This window comes from Heterodontus francisci, chromosome 19 (genome assembly GCF_036365525.1).
Source record: "Heterodontus francisci isolate sHetFra1 chromosome 19, sHetFra1.hap1, whole genome shotgun sequence".
NCBI lineage: Eukaryota > Metazoa > Chordata > Chondrichthyes > Heterodontiformes > Heterodontidae > Heterodontus > Heterodontus francisci.
The window spans coordinates 8,196,961-8,217,516 of NC_090389.1; the positions used below are offsets into that span (position 1 = coordinate 8,196,961).

The 20,556-nt window shown below is 46.3% G+C and overlaps 1 protein-coding gene across 8 annotated transcripts in view; it reads right to left on the reverse strand.

Annotated features, from left to right (window-relative positions):
* cacna2d2a (calcium channel, voltage-dependent, alpha 2/delta subunit 2a) overlaps positions 1–20,556 on the reverse strand; it is a 1,382,174-nt gene that overhangs the window by 439,700 nt on the left and 921,918 nt on the right. For all 8 annotated transcript variants that reach the window (XM_068051351.1, XM_068051350.1, XM_068051349.1 and 5 more), the window contains one exon: positions 11,637–11,736. In XM_068051351.1, coding sequence (XP_067907452.1) covers positions 11,637–11,736 — 100 coding nt within the window. The remainder of the gene's footprint in view (positions 1–11,636; positions 11,737–20,556) is intronic.

Here is a 20,556-nt window from a genome sequence, read left to right on the forward strand (position 1 = left end):
TGGAAGGATAATGCTGAAGCATATCTTTACTCAGTTTCACAATTATTGTACAGAGTAAAAGGATTACAAATACGTAGCTCCTCACTCAAAACCTCCACCAGTCTCAAGAAGTATCTGTTTATAAATGCTCAAGTAAGACCCCAATTAATACCCTCCACCTGCATATAATCAAACAATTGATACAAAATTAACAGATTAACACCATCAACATCCTGAGGTTTACCACTGACCAGAAACTTAACTGGACTAGCCATATAAATACTGTGGCTATAAGAACAGGTCAAAGGCTAGGAATCCTGCAGCGAGTAACTCACCTCCTGACTCCCCAAAGCCTGTCCACTGTTTACAAGGCAAAGTCAGGAGTCTGATAGAATACTCTCCACTTGCCTGAATGAGTGCAGCTCCAACAACACTCAAGAAGCTCAACACCATTCAAGACAAAGTGGCCCACTCGATTGGCGCCCCATCCACCACCTTCAACATTCACTCCCTCCATCACTGGCGCACAATGGCAGTAATGTGTACCAAATACAAGATGCAGCAACTCACCAAGGCTCCTTCGACAGTACCTTCCAAACCCGCAACCTCTACCACCCAGAAGAACACGGGGAGCAAGTGCATGGGAACACCACAACTTGCAAGTACCCCTCCAAGTCACACATCATCCTGACTTGGAACTATATCGCTGTTCCTTCACTGTCACTGGGTCAAAATCCTGGAACTTGCTCTTTAACAACACTCTCGATTACCTACACCACATACACTGCAGCTGTTCAAGAAGCGACTCAGCACCATCTTCTCAAGGGCAATTCGGAATGGACAATAACTGCTGGCCTAGCCAGTGATGCACACCTCCCAAGAACCAATATTAAAAAAATCTGGCTCTCAAGTAGAAATATCTTCTCTACATCTCTATATTAAGGCTGACACTCCAGTGCAGTACTGAGGGAGTGTTGGAGTTAACTTCTTTTGGATGAGATGTTAAACTGAGGCTCTGTTTTCCCTGTCAGGTGGAAGTAAATGATCCCATGGCACTATATTGATGAACAACAGGGGAGTTATCCCAAGTGTCCTGCCCAATATTGATCTCGCAATCAACATTACAAAAACAGATTATCTGGTCATTATCACATTGCTGTTTATGGGAGCTTGCTGTGCACATATTGTCTGCCACGTTTCCCAGATTACAGCAGTGACTACACTTCAAAAAGTACTTCATTGGCTGTAAAGTGTTTTGAGACATCTGGTGACCATGAAAAGTGCTAGATAAATGCAAGTTTTTTTTAATCTATCCTTTCAAAACCTTTCAAAATCTTAAATACCTCTATCAGATCACCCCTCAGTCTTCTCTTTCCCAGAGAAGAAAACACAACCTGTTCAATTTTTCCTGATAGTTGTAACCTTTCAGTTCTGGTATTATTCTTGTAAATGTTTTTTTACATCTTTTCCAGTGGTCATATGTCCTTCTTATAATATGGAGACCAGAACTGTTCACAGTTTGATCTAATCAAGGTTCGATACAAGTTTAACATAACTTCTCTGCTTTTTAATTCCATCCATTTGGAAATGAACCCCAGTTCTTTGTTTGCATTTTTATGGTCTTATTAACCCACTACTTTTAATGAGTTGTGTATCTGCACCCTCAGACATCTCTGTTTCTCAACCACAATCAGACACTTAATTTCCAAGGAGTATGTGAACTCCTTATCCTTCCTACCAAATATACTACCTCACACTTACCAATTGCCAATTACTGCCCTTTCTGCAAGTGTATTATTGTTATGTTATATTTTGTTACCCTCTCAGCTCACCCCCTCACAACCCCGTCCCAGCCCGCCCCCCCCTCGCACCATCTTCACCCCGCACCCCCTTCCCCTGCACCCCCCCCCCACCCCCTCCCTCTACCCCTCCCCCTTGCATCCCCTCCTCCCACCGGCACCATCCTACACCTGTGTAGGGGCCCCAACAACCCCACTGCCTTGTGGGCGTCTCGGGAGAGACCAAGGCTAAGGGAGTAAACCCTAACAGAAAATCCGGAGCGGAACCCCGTAGGCGGTCATGTGTCACCTTTGGCATGTTTCCGGCAGTTCCTGCAGCCATACTGGTGCCAAACGTCGTGTCCTGCACTCCTTTGGACCCCACCAGAAAGGCCGAGAGGGGGGTTTTGACGACTGGGCAACTCTCAACCTCCATAAATTTGCCCAGGCATGCGCCATGGAGAGGTCACTCCATAGTTGCCTCACAGCGACTGAAACAACACGGAAGGCAGCAGTTACGGGTTATAAGTCCAGATAAATTGGCGTAGAAACTGGGCGCCACGGGTTGCCTTTGTCGGTGGGAGAGGTCATTGCACCTCACTGGACAGCTACCGCCCGCCTCAAACCGGGCAGCCCCCGGTCAATAAGGTTCTGTCCCGCCACAGTCTGCCTGCTTCAATGGGTGCTTGGAGCTCAGGGTCATTGCCCGAAAGGTGGACTGATACACCGCACCAAACAACATGAAAAAAGGAAAGAAGGTACCAGCCCTTCGCTTTGCAAGCTGGAACGTCAGAACTATGTGTCCTGGCCTGTCGGAAGACCTTACACAAATCAACGATTCTCGGAAGACCGCCATCATTAACAACGAGCTCAGTAGACTCAATGTGGACATTGCAGCACTTCAGGAGACTCGCCTCCCCGCGAGTGGCTCTCTAGCAGAGCAAGACTACACCTTCTTCTGGCAGGGCAGGGATCCTGAAGAACCAAGACAGCATGGAGTGGGCTTCGCCATCAGAAACTCCTTGCTCAGCATGATAGAGCCTCCCTCAAATGGCTCGGAACGCATACTGTCCATCCGACTGCTCACCACCTCTGGTCCAGTACACCTACTCAGCATCTATGCTCCAACACTCTGTTCCGCACCTGAAGCTAAAGACCAGTTCTATGAACAACTCCATAACATCATTAGCAGCATCCCCAACACCGAACACCTATTCCTGCTGGGGGACTTTAATGCCAGGGTTGGGGCCGACCATGACTCATGGCCCTCCTGCCTTGGGCGCTATGGCGTTGGAAGGATGAATGAGAACGGGCAGAGACTGCTTGAGTTGTGTACCTATCATAACCTCTGCATCACCAACTCGTTCTTTCACACTAAACCCTGTCACCAGGTTTCATGGAGGCACCCAAGATCACGTCGTTGGCACCAGCTAGACCTCATTGTCACAAGGCGAGCCGCCTTAAACAGTGTTCAAATCACACGCAGCTTCCACAGTGCGGACTGCGACACCGACCACTCCCTGGTGTGCAGCAAGGTTAGACTCAGACCAAAGAAGTTGCATCATTCCAAGCAGAAGGGCCACCCGCGCATCAACACGAGCAGAATTTCTCACCCACAGCTGTTACAAAAATTTCTAAATTCACTTGTAACAGCCCTTCAAAACACTCCCACAGGGGATGCTGAGACCAAGTGGGCCCACATCAGAGACGCCATCTATGAGTCAGCTTTGACCACCTACGGCAAAAGTGCGAAGAGAAATGCAGACTGGTTTCAATCTCATAATGAAGAGCTGGAACCTGTCATAGCCGCTAAGCGCATTGCACTTTTGAACTACAAGAAAGCCCCCAGCGATTTAACATCCGCAGCACTTAAAGCAGCCAGAAGTACTGCACAAAGAACAGCTAGGCGTTGCGCAAACGACTACTGGCAACACCTATGCAGTCATATTCAGCTGGCCTCAGACACCGGAAACATCAGAGGAATGTATGATGGCATGAAGAGAGCTCTTGGGCCAACCATCAAGAAGATCACCCCCCTCAAATCTAAATCGGGGGACATAATCACTGACCAACGCAAACAGATGGACCGCTGGGTTGAGCACTACCTAGAACTGTACTCCAGGGAGAATGCTGTCACTGAGACTGCCCTCAATGCAGCCCAGCCTCTACCAGTCATGGATGAGCTGGACATACAGCCAACCAAATCGGAACTCAGTGATGCCATTGATTCCCTAGCCAGCGGAAAAGCCCCTGGGAAGGACAGCATTACCCCTGAAATAATCAAGAGTGCCAAGCCTGCTATACTCTCAGCACTACATGAACTGCTATGCCTGTGCTGGGACGAGGGAGCAGTACCCCAGGACATGCGCGATGCCAACATCATCACCCTCTATAAAAACAAAGGTGACCGCGGTGACTGCAACAACTACCGTGGAATCTCCCTGCTCAGCATAGTGGGGAAAGTCTTTGCTCGAGTCGCTCTGAACAGGCTCCAGAAGCTGGCCGAGCGCGTCTACCCTGAGGCACAGTGTGGCTTTCGTGCAGAGAGATCGACTATTGACATGCTGTTCTCCCTTCGTCAGATACAGGAGAAATGCCGTGAACAACAGATGCCCCTCTACATTGCTTTCATTGATCTCACCAAAGCCTTTGACCTCGTCAGCAGACGTGGTCTCTTCAGACTACTAGAAAAGATCGGATGTCCACCAAAGCTACTAAGTATCATCACCTCATTCCATGACAATATGAAAGGCACAATTCAACATGGTGGCTCCTCATCAGAGCCCTTTCCTATCCTGAGTGGTGTGAAACAGGGCTGTGTTCTCGCACCCACACTTTTTGGGATTTTCTTCTCCCTGCTGCTTTCACATGCGTTCAAATCCTCTGAAGAAGGAATTTTCCTCCACACAAGATCAGGGGGCAGGTTGTTCAACCTTGCCCGTCTAAGAGCGAAGTCCAAAGTACGGAAAGTCCTCATCAGAGAACTCCTCTTTGCTGACGATGCTGCTTTAACATCTCACACTGAAGAATGCCTGCAGAGTCTCATCGACAAGTTTGCGTCTGCCTGCAATGAATTTGGCCTAACCATCAGCCTCAAGAAAACGAACATCATGGGGCAGGATGTCAGAAATGCTCCATCCATCAATATTGGCGACCACGCTCTGGAAGTGGTTCAAGAGTTCACCTACCTAGGCTCAACTATCACCAGTAACCTGTCTCTAGATGCAGAAATCAACAAGCGCATGGGTAAGGCTTCCACTGCTATGTTCAGACTGGCCAAGAGAGTGTGGGAAAATGGCGCACTGACACGGAACACAAAAGTCCGAGTGTATCAGGCCTGTGTCCTCAGTACCTTGCTCTACGGCAGCGAGGCCTGGACAACGTATGCCAGCCAAGAGCGACGTCTCAATTCATTCCATCTTCGCTGCCTTCGGAGAATACTTGGCATCAGGTGGCAGGACTATATCTCCAACACAGAAGTCCTTGAAGTGGCCAACACCCCCAGCTTATACACACTACTGAGTCAGCGGCGCTTGAGATGGCTTGGCCATGTGAGCCGCATGGAAGATGGCAGGATCCCCAAAGACACATTGTACAGCGAGCTCGCCACTGGTATCAGACCCACCGGCCGTCCATGTCTCCGTTATAAAGACGTCTGCAAACGCGACATGAAATCGTGTGACATTGATCACAAGTCGTGGGAGTCAGTTGCCAGCATTCGCCAGAGCTGGCGGGCAGCCATAAAGACAGGGCTAAATTGTGGCGAGTCGAAGAGACTTAGTAGTTGGCAGGAAAAAAGACAGAGGCGCAAGGGGAGAGCCAACTGTGCAACAGCCCCAACAAACAAATTTCTCTGCAGCACCTGTGGAAGAGCCTGTCACTCCAGAATTGGTCTTTATAGCCACTCCAGGCGCTGCTTCACAAACCACTGACCACCTCCAGGCGCGTATCCATTGTCTCTCGAGATAAGGAGGCCCAAAAGAAAGAAAGAAATTTTGTTACAGTCTTCCTCTGTATTAAAGACACCAATTTGATGTCATATGTAAATGTTGACATTTTACTTTCAATTTCCAAGTCCAAATCGTTTATGGAAATTGTGAACAACAGTGGTCCAAACTGATCCTGTGGAACACCATTTCCCAATCTCATTAGCTATCTGAAACTCCTAATCTCTGTTTTCTGTTTTGGAGTCAACTTGTTCCCTATCTCCTACTCGTCCCCTGGCTCCACATGCTCCGACCTTATTCATGAATCTACTATGTGGTAACTTATAAAAGGCTTTTTGTAAATCCAAATATATTACATCTTCTACATTATCCTTATCTATCTTTTCTGTTACTTCTTCAATAAATTCAATAAGGTTGGTCAAATACAATCTTTCTTCTGAAATCCATGCTCACTAGTCTTGATAATATTTTTCGTTTTCAGTGGTGTATTGGTTATGCTACCAGTAATGACCTGGAGACCTGGACTAACAATGCAGAGAGCTTGAGTTCAAATCCCACCATGGCAGTTAGAGAATTTAAATTAAGATTAAAAACATCTGGAAATAAAAAGTATTGCAAATAAGAGTAACCAGGAAGTTGACAGATTGTCATAAAAACCCAATGGGTTCCCTAATGTCCTTTAGGGAAGGAAACCTACCATCTTTAACCAGTCTGACTATATGTGAATCCAGTCCCACAGCACTGTGGTTGACTATGAACTGCATTCTGATATGGTCTAGCAAGCTACTCATTTGTTAAGGCAACTAGGGATGGGCATTAAATGTCAGTCTTGCCAGTGATGTCCACATCCTGAGCATGAATTGAAAAAAAAAATGGACCTAGCTCCCTCTCCAGACTAAATACTGTAATCTCAACTTCAAATCACAGAAAAAGCTCCCATCCACCATATTCCCCCTTCCAAGTTCCCACAGGAAGGAAACATGCATGAACTTCATACCGGAACTGAACATCACACATTAAGTCAAAGGTTTGTGTGGTATCGACAGGTCCCTGGTCACGTGGTCAATGGAGCTCTCCCTACAACTCGACACAAGAAGGATTCCAATTGGAACACAAAGCGTCTTCATTAGACTTACATGGTCTGCAGCCTCAATATCCCCAATCATGCCGGTGCATTTTGCCACAGCAGCAATTGCAGACATCTCAATTCAGTGCCCACCCCCATGTCATTAACCCTTTCTATCCCCTACTTTCAAGAAGGTGCTGGCACGTGCCAAGAACCAGTCCCATGGGTGCTGATTGCCCATTGCTATCTTGCCCAAATGGTCATTCTTCATGAGCTTAAATTGAGTCTATTCAATATGGAGGTATTACAAACATGCATTTTTCCTTACAGGTCATTGATACCAATTGGGAGTGGAAATCCTGGTTGCCATTTTCCCTCTTCAATGTGAACTGCTGAGACCAATTGTAGTACCCCTACCACTGCCGTGTCTGAGATCAGCTAACTCAGTCTAGCCAACGATCAAAGCTGGGATCCTCAGGTCCACACTGTGCAGTGAAATTACTAACCAAGGCAGTGGGACAGGTCCTGGGAGTGCTTTTAATCAGACAATAGATTGAAATGGCCTGGCTGATTCTATTAAATTGGTAAATAGCAATTAGTGAGAGGGTCAGGAATTATTAACCTTCCCATCACAGGTTTTTAAATCAAATGACTAAAAATGCTAAGAAGCTGTTTAATGTGGAGTGCAATTATACTTCATGTCGCAATGCTATTTGTTCATCTTCAAATAGATCCTCAGTGTTCTGGGTCCAAAACATGGATTACAAACAAAAATATCATTTAAGAGGCTAAAAACAGAAACCGAATAGTCAGGTTAAGTGAGGAGCTTCTCTGTTTCTGTTGGTTCCTTGAATGATTGGCAGGGGTGGGGGGGATGTTGTTTGTTTTCCTCAGAAAGCTTTCTTACTCCATTCGTTTATTTTGTGAAATAGTATTTTGAAGATTTGTAGTCTGAGAGCAAGCAGCATGAGAGTTTTAGCACAGTAACGGTAAATAAGATAGGATATTACTGGTATAGAGGAAAGCTTGTCCTCACAGCATTCTCACTTCCCAGTTATCCAGTTATAAGCTTGTTGGGTCAAGTTCCCCTCCTGAGACTAGAGCACATAATGTAGGCTCCAACTCTACTCAGAACAGATTATCTGGTTGTTTGTCTTATTGCTATTTATGGGATCTTGCTGTGTGCAAACTGGCTGCCATGTTTGCCTACAAAATGACAATGACGACACTTATGTAATTCATTGACATTGAAGGGCTCTCAGACGTCTTGAGGATGTGGAAGCTGTCATACAAATGCAAGTTCTTTCTTCTCAAGATCAACCTAGGAGTGATAGGAGGGAGTCTGTAGGAGAGTGGCGGCTAAGTTTTGCCAATGGGAAGCTTGTTACTGTAGAGCAGTGCATGCAGATGCTTGCTGAGCAGTTTATCACTGCACTAAGACTATCAGAGGTATCCATAATGTAAGTGTTTATATCTTGGAAGGAGTAGGTGGGGAGTCTGAAGACCATGACTCAATTCATTATGCTGAAAATAGTGAGTGAATATCACATATTGCACCAGGTGCAAAGAGATGAATGTTGCTGGTGTGGAATATCAGATCTCTCAACATACCTCAACTGAGCATCTTTCTCAATTATTATACTGCCTGATGCTTCAATACCACTAATCGTATTTCTGATTTTCTGAGTTGAATTGTTCATCATAAAATAAGTGAATGTTCCACTAAGAATCTTAACCTATGACCCCAGACACAATTACAACATGAGCCCTCTCTATTTGTCCTGGTTGTGAGCGCCAGTCTGGGATTTAGATCAGTAAAAATAAAGGTTTTCTAGGGACCCGAGCTTTCAATAACTTAGTACAAAAAAGGGACATTCTTTGCAGGCAGCTGTTCGGCTCTCCCTCATTCTGGGAGTGTGGCAACAGAGTCCAAATCATCTCCACTATATCACACATGGAACTGTCTGCAGCATCAACTTGCATGAGCTGGAATCAGTCCCAGATACAGAAATTACTAAGTGAGTTAAATACAGATAGGAACAGTGGTCATCAGCACAGATTATCAAGGGAATTTCACACTACATGAGATGTTCAGCAGAGATTTGATTTGGTTATTTAGTCAAATAATACTTTCATTAGTGATCCTATATGAAAGGAGGAGGAGGATAGTGACTGTCATCTTTGAAGCTTTAAGATCACCATTCTCCACTCCCTCAGCTACTCCCCTTCACTGGCACCTCACTCCCTCAAGTGCTCTCCTTCCCTGGCACCTACTTCCTCAGCTAATCTCCCTCCCTGACACCTCATTCCATCTGGTACCAAGGACTTTTGCAGAATAAAACAATCATGGCTGTTTCCTGGATAACAGGCAATAACTTGTACGATTATATTTTGGCACACTTTAAGGAGTTACACCCCGTTCTGTTCATGTACACTTTCCTTCAGGTTAACACATGGAACCTTGGTGACCCCATGTTCTGTCTTTATACACAAGACTCTCGATATGTCTAGAAGGAGGTAAAAGTTCAGAGGATTCTCTGTTTCCACTGGGAAAATGATGAAGAAACTTCCTTTGGCAAACATATTAATGGTCCCTTGTGCTAGTCAACTGCAGACTGGCTTATCTGGCGAGGTGTCCCCTGCGGTGGCATGGAAAGATCCTGCTCCATAAAAGTTCAATTCCTTTGTGGCCTTCACAGCTGTGGGTAGAGCTGTTCTAGTCACTGACTCTCTCAGGGCTTGGTCTCTGCATTGGCAGTGAAAAATGCACAGCAATGACAAATCCTCTCCAACATAGCCAGGTAGGGGTAGAGTGGTCTCTATTGATGGTGTAGTATAAAAATGTAGAGGGGTAATGTTGAAGACAGTGAGAGCAACCCCTCCCAATGTAAGAGTGATGATGTCACAGTCACATGAGGTTAGGCTGGAGAGAAGAGAGAGCAGCACGAAGGATGCTAGCTTAGGAGGCCTGATGAGAATGTATATAGTATAATGTAAATAATAAACAGTTCTTAGTCGACCTTATCCTGAATCTGAGACTTTCTCCAGAACGTCCCTGTTACGCTACTAAATACAACAACAGACAACAGATGGCAGTAAATGTACACACTGGGGCATTGCTGGTGCTGAAGATATGCCTGTACAATTTGGTCCTCCTCATCCAACCTGCCAACTTTGTCAGTTATAGTCTGTTCTGTAAGAGTTGGGAGGAGTTCAGAAAAGTGTGGCTTTGCAAACTGAAGGCTTCAGCAAACGACTGAATAATAAAAAGATATTAAAGTGTGCTAGATTTTCAGCAGTGAGTTGGAAAAGTGCTGCCAGCCAAATAAAAGTTCCCTTGAACAGCAACAGAATCTACAGGAATCTTGATTGAAGAAGCTATCCCAAACAGGTCATCATATACCCATTTAAATGGGAAGCTGAATGCTGGGGAAATGTCTTGTTTGAAGTCCGGAGATTTGGAGTGGGACCTCATTCTAAGAACTTTAAAATGCTAATAAGGCCTGTACCACTACCTCATTTCAAACCCCTCCCATAATCATGCACAAAATGAGTAAATCAGGGGTGTGAGGTTGCTTACTTGACTAGGGCCAGTGCCCAACTCCAGTGAGACTGCACAGGGCTTAAAAGGCATAAACGGACCAATGTTTCTTAAACCACTGCTAAGGTGGAGCTGTGTCTCTTTATTTGTTGTTAAATAAACACTGCCACAGATCTATCAGAATGTAATCATACTTTAGTCAGGGAACTTTGCAGCTTGGAAGCTACTGGTGAGTTTCAGGCTCCAGCAAGTAACTGTCTTTCTCTTTTTTAAAAAAAAGCAGACGTTTTGTATTTGTAACCAAGTGTGAAATGACCTCTGCTATATCTTAAATAAAAACAAGAAATGCTGGAAATACTCAGCAGGTCTGGCAGCATCTGTGGAGAGAGAGAGATGCAGAGTTAACATTTCAGGTCAGTGACCCTTCATCAGAACTCCTATGTCTTAGATGTGCACCTAAGAGTTGCAAACTCTGGTTGTCGACAATCCTGGAGGTTCAATCACGTGACGTTCTGAGCACATGCAATCTTTACGTAGCATTGGATCACGTGACATCCACGAATCTTACTGCATTTACCCTATAAAGATTGTTGTTGAGTGTTGCTGCTCGCAGTTTTACTGCAGCAGCTGTTGTGTGAATAAATTCCAGCACTAGGAGGCCAGCCATGAGCAGGGGAAGAGGGGAAACCGAGGGAGGGGCTGAGGAAAAGAGGAGAAATTAGGGAACAACTGGCCGACACTCCCGAAATACCGGTACCGCTGATTGCTGAATCCTCAGCACTGTTTCCACCGCGCTGCAGCCAGCCTCGGCTCTCTGTGGGGGTGGTCAGCTGGACATCACCAAGCCAGAGGCATATCAGTGACCTCACCAAGCACCAGGTGTGCTGGAGGAATGCTTTGGGGAGAAAACCTCCGATTCCGGGAAACTCCCGGTCATTCCTGCAGAGTTGTGAACCCTACACGTACGAGTGCAATGTTTGTTTACATATGTAGGTAGATTTCAAGAACGGTTCAGAAGATTCCTTCTGGAAATTATGACACACCAACTACCATCAATCTGAGCTCGTGGAGACTTTGCCAAATGTATTATTGAGTTTACAATTGTTCCATATCTGATTTCAGGAAATCTTAACAATTAGACACAAGCTGGACAAACTGATAAGTTTATATGACCCATGAGATGACTGGTCATTCTAGTCACTATCTCACCCACAGCCATTGCAATCCATAGCCAGGTCATTTCTGTACAGAATAAACATATTGTTAATCGATTCTGTCCAAATTTAATGGGGTATACGTTTTGCAGTATGAAGTTCAGTACTTACCGATGCAACATTAACGTAGTCATCATCGGACAGTGTGTCCAGCATCTTAATGACAGATGTCTTCATCAGTTTCAGGGTAAGGCCACTGACACTGCCACTCCTGAAAATCAACAAAGCACACGGCAGTGACCCTTCTGAGTCTGACACAGACGCACATGCGCACAGATACACACACACACATAGATACAGACATACACGCATACACACAAACTTGCACAAACAAACAGACACGCAAAGAGATAAGCACACACAGATAGAGATGTGCACAAGCACCGACAGGTGCATAGATATGCGCAAACACACACTCACAGGAACAGACATGCAAACACACAGATGGGCTTTCGCACACAGAGACAAACACACATACATTCACACGCAGAGTCATGCACACTGATAGACAAGACATGCACAAAAAAACAGGCACATACAGCCTGTGTGCACACAGACACACATACGGCCACCCACACAGACAGACGTGCCGCCAAATGTGCACACCCAGACACAGAAATGCATGAACAGACACACATGCACTTTTCTGGATCTATACAGTCTGTACAGTAGGAAATAACTGTCTAATAACTGTATAAAATCTTAAGAAACTAATTGCATCTTACAGAAATAGTTCTCTCTCTCTCTTATTAAGAAAGATTCTATAGCAGGCAGCTACTACAGCATTGGCCTGTTATCTCTGCCAAAGCCATGACTCGAGCACAGGCTCTGAAACAAGACATTCCTAAAGCTAATCAGATGGAGCCTTGTGCCCTCTCCAGACAAGTGTCTGGCAGAAGTTTACAAACAATACCAAGCACGAGATAAGGTGAATGGAGACTTTGGGGAGGCAGAGTGATAGGCATGGGAGGGGTTTACTTTGAGTACCTGTCTGTTGATGATTGGGCAATTGGAATCAAACAAGTGATTGATGTTGGGAATAATGTATAGAAACAGGTGCTCAGGAGGGAAATCTTCAGTCTTTGAAGAACAGAAAGAGCTTCCTGAAGCTCGGCTTCGGCCAAGTGTTAGGCTTCGGCCTAGCATTTTGGCTAGCTCAAGAAGACTGAAGACTCGAGAATTGAAGAGACCACCAACACCTCGCCTGCTTCATTTGTCGGGGAGACCGTTCTGCCCCACCGTATGATCTGGGATCTGTAATCTGTAATCATCATAATTTAACTCCTGCTTCTTAATATACACTATATTTAAACTGTTGCTTCTTCATAAACTGCTTTAAAATCACTTTAAAAGTTCGACCCCCTTCTTTGGGTATCTGTGACTCCTGAACCTATACCCATTGGAGTTTAGAAGATTGAGAGGTGATCTTATTGAAACATATAAGATCCTAAGGGAACTTGATACAGTGGGTACCGGGAGGATGTTTCCCCTTGTGGGGGAGACTAGAACTAGGGGACATAGTTTAAGAAGAAGAGGTCTCCCTTTTACGATGGAGATGAGGAAATTCTTTTTCTCAAAGGTCATTAGTCTGTGGAATTCTCCAGAAAGCAGTGGAGGCTAGGTCATTGAATTTATTCAAGGTTAAGTTAGATTTTTGATAGACAAGGGAGTCAAGGGTTATGCGGGGGGAGGATAGGAAAATGGAGTTGAGACCACAGCCAGATCAGCCATGATCTTATCGAATGGCAGAACAGGCTCGAATGGCAGAACAGGCTCGATTAGTCGAACGGCCTACTCCTGCACCTTTGTTCCGATGAACCTAAATCGTCATCAGTTTCAGGGTAAGGCCACTGACACTGCCACTCCTGAGAATCAACAAAGCACACGGCAGTGACCCTTCTGATATAAAAGCAAAATACTGCGGATGCTGGAAATCTGAAATAAAAACAAGAAATGCTGGAACCACTCAGCAGGTCTGGCAGCATCTGTGGAAAGAGAAGCAGAGTTAACGTTTCGGGTCAGTGACCCTTCTGAGTCTGACACAGACACACATGCACACGAATACACACACACACAGATACAGACAGACACACACACACACACACACACAAACTTGCACATACAGACACACACACAAACAGATAGGCACACACACACAGATGCACACTGACAGACGCACAGATATGCACATACAGACACACACACACTGACAGACATGCACACACACACAGACACGCACGTGCCCACACACACACGCCCACACTCTATGACATACACACAGAGTCATGCACATAGATAGAGACAAGACATGCACAAAAAGACAGATGCATACAGCCAGCCACACACACAGACACGCATATAGCCACACACAGAGACAGACATGTGCCCATGTATGTGCACACACAGACGCAGAAATGCATAAACAGACACACATGCACATTTCTGGATCTATACATTATCTATATTGCACCAAATCATAAATCAGTAGGTAAATCTGACAGGCTGAGCTGCTTATAGGTCCAGGACATTCTCAAACCTCTAGGCCAACCACCTTTGCTTCTTATCAGCTAAACAACTGTGACAACAAAACAAACATTAACATTACAAATAATAATTCCCTGAACCATTAAAACAAAGACAACTGTAACATGTAAACACTATGGAGAGAATTTTAACCCCCCAAAAGTTGGCTTTGGGTCAGGTGGGATGTTAAAATGTTAAATGTCTGAACCACAACCCCCAACCCGCAATCAATCCGGCCACGTCCGGTTTTAACTGGGGGGGGGGGGCGGGGAACACGGGCGGACAACCAATCCGCTTGCAGGTAGTGGGTTGCCAATTTAAATATGAGAATGAGGCTACGTGTCTCCTATTTAACTACTATTTTATATTTAAGCACCATTTTTAATTTAACATCGGCCTGCCAAGTTTTCCGGGACTTGGGAAACCAGGAGGTTAAAGAGAGATGAGGACTGCTGGATTCAGAAGGTAAGTGCTTTTCTACTTACCAGCTGGATCTGGTTTACCTGCTTCACCAACCACCATGATCTAACACCCCGAATCATCTGATCATTCCCCAACCCTATGCTCCTGGCCGGCAGCATGTCAGAATCCATGAGAAAAGGCATCATCACCCTCATTTACAAGCAGAAGGGGGAGAGGGCAGAAATCAGAAATTGGCGGCCCATCTCACTGCTTAATGTTGATTACAAGATTCTGTCCAAAGTCATAGCCAGTCGAGTCAAGTCTGCTCTGGAGCTGGTGATTCACCCCGATCAGACCTGTACTGTACCCGGCAGGAAGATCTCTGATAGTCTCGCGCTACTCAGGGATACGATCGCCTACGTACGGGACAGGAGGGTGGACACCTGCCTCATCAGCCTGGACCAGGAGAAGGCTTTTGACAGGATATCGCACACCTACATGATGGACGTGCTTTCCAAAATGGGGTTTGGGGAGGGAATCTGCAATTGGATCAAACTGCTCTACACAAACATCAGTAACGCAGTCTCAATCAACGGGTGGGAATCGGAAAGTTTCCCGATCAAATCTGGAGTCAGACAGGGCTGCCCTCTGTCCCCGGTCTTGTTTGTTTGCTGTATTGAACCCTTTGCTGAGTCTATTAGGAAGGATGCGAGCATAAGAGGGGTGACAATCCCAGGCAGCGGAGGCACTCAGGTCAAAACCTCCCTGTACATGGATGACGTCGCCGTTTTCTGCTCGGATCCGCTGTCTGTGCGCAGACTGATGAGCATCTGCGACCAGTTCGAACTGGCCTCGGGAGCCAAAGTTAACCACGGCAAGAGCGAGGCCATGTTCTTTGGCAACTGGGCTGACCGATCCTTTGTCCCCTTCACCGTCAGGTCAGACTACCTGAAGGTGCTGGGGATATGGTTCGGAAGGGCCGGGGCGTGCACCAAAACATGGGAGGAGCGAGTAGCCAAGGTACGACAAAAGTTGGGCATGTGGGGGCAGCGATCTCTCTCCATTGTGGGTAAGAACCTGGTCATCAGGTGCGAGGCGCTCACGTTGTTGCTCTACGTGGCGCAGGTCTGGCCCATACCCCACTCCTGCGCCGTGGCAGTCACCCGAGCCATTTTCCGCTTTGTCTGGGGATCTAAAATGGACCGGGTCCGGAGGGACACGATGTTCAAATCTCTGGACAAGGGCGGGAAAAGTGTACCCAACGCGGCCCTCATCCTGATGACCACCTTCGTGTGCGGCTGCATCAAGCTGTGTGTAGATCCCCAGTACGCAAACTCCAAGTGTCACTACGTGCTGAGGTTCTATCTGTCCCCGGTGTTGCGAAGGATGGGCCTGGTCACATTGCCGCGGAACGCTCCGTGCAGTTGGGCGGTGCCGTACCACCTATCCTTCGTGGAGCAGTTTCTGCGGGAAAACACCTTTGACCACCGGTCCATCAGGCAGTGGTCTGCACGGAATGTCCTCAAGGCCATACGGGAAAAGGAAACGGTGGATCATGTCGGATGGTTCCCCGAGCAGACCGTCAAAGTCATTTGGCGGAATGCCTCATCACCAGAACTTTCAAACAAGCACCAAGACGTAGCTTGGCTGGTGGTGAGAAGGGCCCTCCCCGTCAGATCCTTCATGCACACCCGAAGTCTCGCCCCCTCCGCACAGTGCCCCCGCGTTGGCTGTGGTGGGGAAGAGACGGTCGCCCACCTCCTCCTGGAATGTGCCTTTGCAAAGCAGGTGTGGAAAGAGATGCAGTGGTTTTTGTCAAGGTTCATCCCAAGCAGCTCTGTAACACAGGAGTCTGTGCTCTACGGGCTGTTCCCAGGGACGCACACCGAGACAAACATCAACTGCTGCTGGAGGACTATCAATTCGGTGAAAGACGCCCTTTGGTCTGCCCGAAACTTGCTGGTCTTCCAGCGCAAAGAGTTGTCCACCACCGAATGTTGCAGACTGGCACATTCCAAGGTCCAGGACTACGTGCTGAGGGACGCACTAAAGCTTGGGGCAGCCGCAGCAAAGGCTCAATGGGGAAAGACCACAGTGTAAGGTTCCCCCACCAAGATGGACTGAGGGGCTGGATCAATGGGAAACCCCTCGAACTGTATCGTTAATATTCTCAATTGCTGTAAATGTAAAACTGTAATTGACATGACAATTGTGAAACGGAAGGGTTGGGAAGAAACTCATGACAGTATTGAAGGAAACTGATCTCCCTTGCAATGTTTGTATTTTTTGGTGCTGTTTGGAAACTGTTTGGCAATGTAATTTTTACAGATTTTTATGAATAAAGTATATTTTGGAAATAAAAAAAAATCATTCCCCAACCCTTACCATCTCCCCCTCCCGATCTCCCCATCAACTCTTCTGATTCACCCCCGACCTTCCAATCTCCTCCCCGACTCTTACGATCCTCCCCCGCACCCTTCTGATCTCCCCCTTCAGACACTTTCGATCTCTGCATTGACTCTTCCAATTCCCCCAATCCTTCCAATCTTATTCTCAACTCTTCCAATCTCCCCCCACCAACCCTCCCAATCTCCCCAACCAACCATTCTGATCTCACCCCTGACCCTTCTGATCTCCCTCCTGATACTCCAATTTCCCTCCAACCCTACTATTCCACCCCCGGCTCTTCTGATCTTCCCCCGACCCTTCCGATCTCCTCCCCCAATTTTTCTGACCCTTCTGATCTCCCTCAACTCCTCTGATATACCCCTGACTCCTCCAATCTCCCCAGAAGCTCACCAAGGCTCCTTCAATAGCACCTTCCAAACTCGTGACCTTGACAACTAGAAGCACAAGGGCAGCAGATGCATGGGATCACCAGCACCTGCAAGTTCCTCTCCAAGGCACTCACCATCCTGACTTGGAACTATATCTTCCTGACCATTCTAAACTCCCCCACCAACCCTCCTGACCACCTCTTCCAACCTTTCCGATCTGCCTCCACCAACCCTTCCAATCTCATCACAATGAACCTTCCAATCTCCCCCGAGTCTTCCAATCACTCCCCAACCATTATGATTTCCTGATCATTCCGATTTCTCCACCGACTCTTTGTCTCCCTCTACCCTGTCCATGCTGATCCTTCCCTCCTCTCTGTTCCCGGACTGTGGCCTGGTGCTGATGGCTTACCCACCCGACAGCCAGTCGGCCTCTCAACCTGGCTGGCTGCGGCCAAGAAATTGAAAGATAGAGGGGTGTAAACGAGAGGTCCTGTCATTAAATGTGGCAGGACCTAAGGGAAACCTGTTCACATTTGAAGTAAGAGAAAGATTGACTGATAACTGATGTGTTTCCACGGAATCTCTAACAGACTTGGATGACTCGTGGATGCTTAGCTTCATGGAGCTCCTTCTCACCTCTGCAACAAGAAGCTAAATTTGAAACATGAAAACTCAAGATATGTCTACAACCCTGCTGCATTTATCTCAGCATGTGCTGGATACAGAACTCTCAGTCAAATCAGGTCAATGCCACTATAGTATAAAATGGCTGCACATTAATGAGTAGTAACTCTCAGTGTTGGACTTAGCTAAGAATGGTTAATTCTGGCAAACCTGCAGGATTGTCTTGGAGTCTCCAAGAATTGAAGATTTATCCAAGATATTAATGTCAACCAACACCTTGATTTTAAAATTCTCATCCTTGTTTACAATTCCCTCTATGATCTAATCCCTCCATAATTTCCTCCAGCCCCCCCAACCCTCTGAGATATCTGTGCTCATTTAATTCTGCCTTCTATTGCATCCCCGATTTTAATTGCTCCACCATTGGTGGCCGTGCCTTAAGCTACCTGGGTCCCAAGCTCTGGAATTCCCTACCTAAGCCTCTCCAACACTCGACCTCTCTTTCTTCCTTTAAGACACTCCTTAAAACCCACCTTTTTGACCAAGCTTTTGGCTATATATCCTAATACTGCCTTATGTGACTTGGTGTCTAATTTTGCTTTCTAACACTCCTGTGGAGCACCTTAGGATGTTTTATTATGTTAAAGGTGCTATATAAATACAAGCTGCTGTTGTAACCCAGAAGAAAAGAGAATGGTAGTGAAGAATTCAGAGTTAACAGGGTGCGAGAGTTATGAATTTTGTGCAAGTGGGAATTTAGTGCAGAGAGGAAAGGAAGTGCTCCTTTTTATTTTCACCTCTAATACTTGTCATGGGATGCTTGAGGCAGTAAATATTTAAAATTTTTGCCCATTTCTTAGTGCAAGTTAGTGTGTAGAGAAAGAACAAAACCTTACAATAAACTAAAAACAAATAGGTAAGTAATTTAGACTCAGATTTGGCAGAGCAGGTTATGTCTGGACAGCAGTATGTGGGAGTTTGTGGACAGTGAGACTGTCCTGAGCAAACACATCTGCAGTAGATGTCTCCATCTCAAATCTCTCTGGATTAGAGTCATTGAGCTGGAGTGTGAGTTGGAGACACTCTGACACAAAAGGGAATGGGAACAATATCTGGACAATTTGCTCCAGACATCAGTCACACCTCATAGAGGGTGACAGTTCAGAATGGGATTGGTGTGACCAATAATGTACAGGTTAAAGGGAACCTGGGTGAGATAGAAAGCTAGGAACCACAGAAACTGAAACTATGCAACAGGTACAATATACACGCTACCTGTAAGGATAAGGATAAAGACTGTTGGAAGGACAACCAGAATGTGGACCATGCACCATGGAGCAGGATATTGTTTAAAGAGGGCAGGGGGAGGAGGAGGAGAGGAAGCATAATGTGGTAGTTGTGGGGAATTCAATAATTTGGAAGACAGATTGTATCCTTTGTAAGCAGGATCGAGAGTCCCACATGATGTGTTGCCAACCTGGTGCCAGGGTCCATCAACATAGGAAATAGTAGGCTGTTTGGAGAATACAAATGAACTAGGGGCTAAAGTAAAGGATAGGACCTCAGGGTTATAATCTCTGGATTATTACCTGAGCCACATGCAAATTGGCGTAGGGATAAACAGATTAGGGAGGTGAACATGTGGCTGAAGGAGTGGAGTGGGAGAGAGGGGTTTCATTTCATGGGACACTGGCACCAATACTGAGACAGGAAAGAACTGTACTGTCGGAATGGGCTCCATCAGAACCAGGCTGGGACAAGGGTCCTAGCAGAAAGGATAACTAGGGCTGTCACAAGAACTTTAAACTAGTAAGTTGTGGGGCGGTTTGGATGGAAAAGGCAATATAGATAGGAACATAGAAGCAGAAGTAGGCCGTTCAGCCCATTGAGCTTGCTCCGCCATTCAATACGATCATGGATGATCATCCACTTCAATGACTTTTTCCCACACTATCCTCATATCTCTTTATGTCATTGGTATTTAGAAATCAGTCAATCTCTATTTTAAACATTTTCAATGACTGAGCTTCCTCTGGGGTAGAGAATTCCAAAGATTCACAACCCTCTGAGTAAAGAAATTTTTCCTCTTCTCTGTCCTAAGTGGATAATAGTTTGAAAACAAATAAAATGGAAGAGATTAGCGTAACATCAGAAATTGTACTTTAGGCACTGCAGGTAAAAGGAAAACTAAAAGATGCATAGTCATTACACTAGGCGAGACGCATGAGTAGAACATTAGAGCTGAAGGACAGGTTAGGGTGTATGGCAGGGTTATCCAACGTATGGCCCATGGGCCAGAACCCAGCCTTCCGAAGGATTCCATCTGACCCACCAATCTGCCCGTGGCTCGGTTCTGATTGACGGCTCCCCTGTATGTGAAGGGGTAGGCAAGACCTGCGTTTGATTGGCAGGGGACCCCTGTCTGTGATCAGTCACTCTCTGTGACTGATAAGGGCTGCCCGGGCGGAGTTAGCATTGATTGGTGGAATGCGGCGCAGGGACCTTGGGATTGGTCACCCCTGCTGCTTTCACGTGGTTTAGTAAATGTCCTGTATCCTGCACACTGGGCAGGTTCCCGCCTCCACTCGCCCCAACTTAAATAAAGCAGGCATGGTAAATATCTGCTTATGGGAATGAGTGCTGTGGGGAGTGGGGAGTGGGGAGCAGGTATTGGAGAGCAGGGAGTAGGTAGCGGGATACAT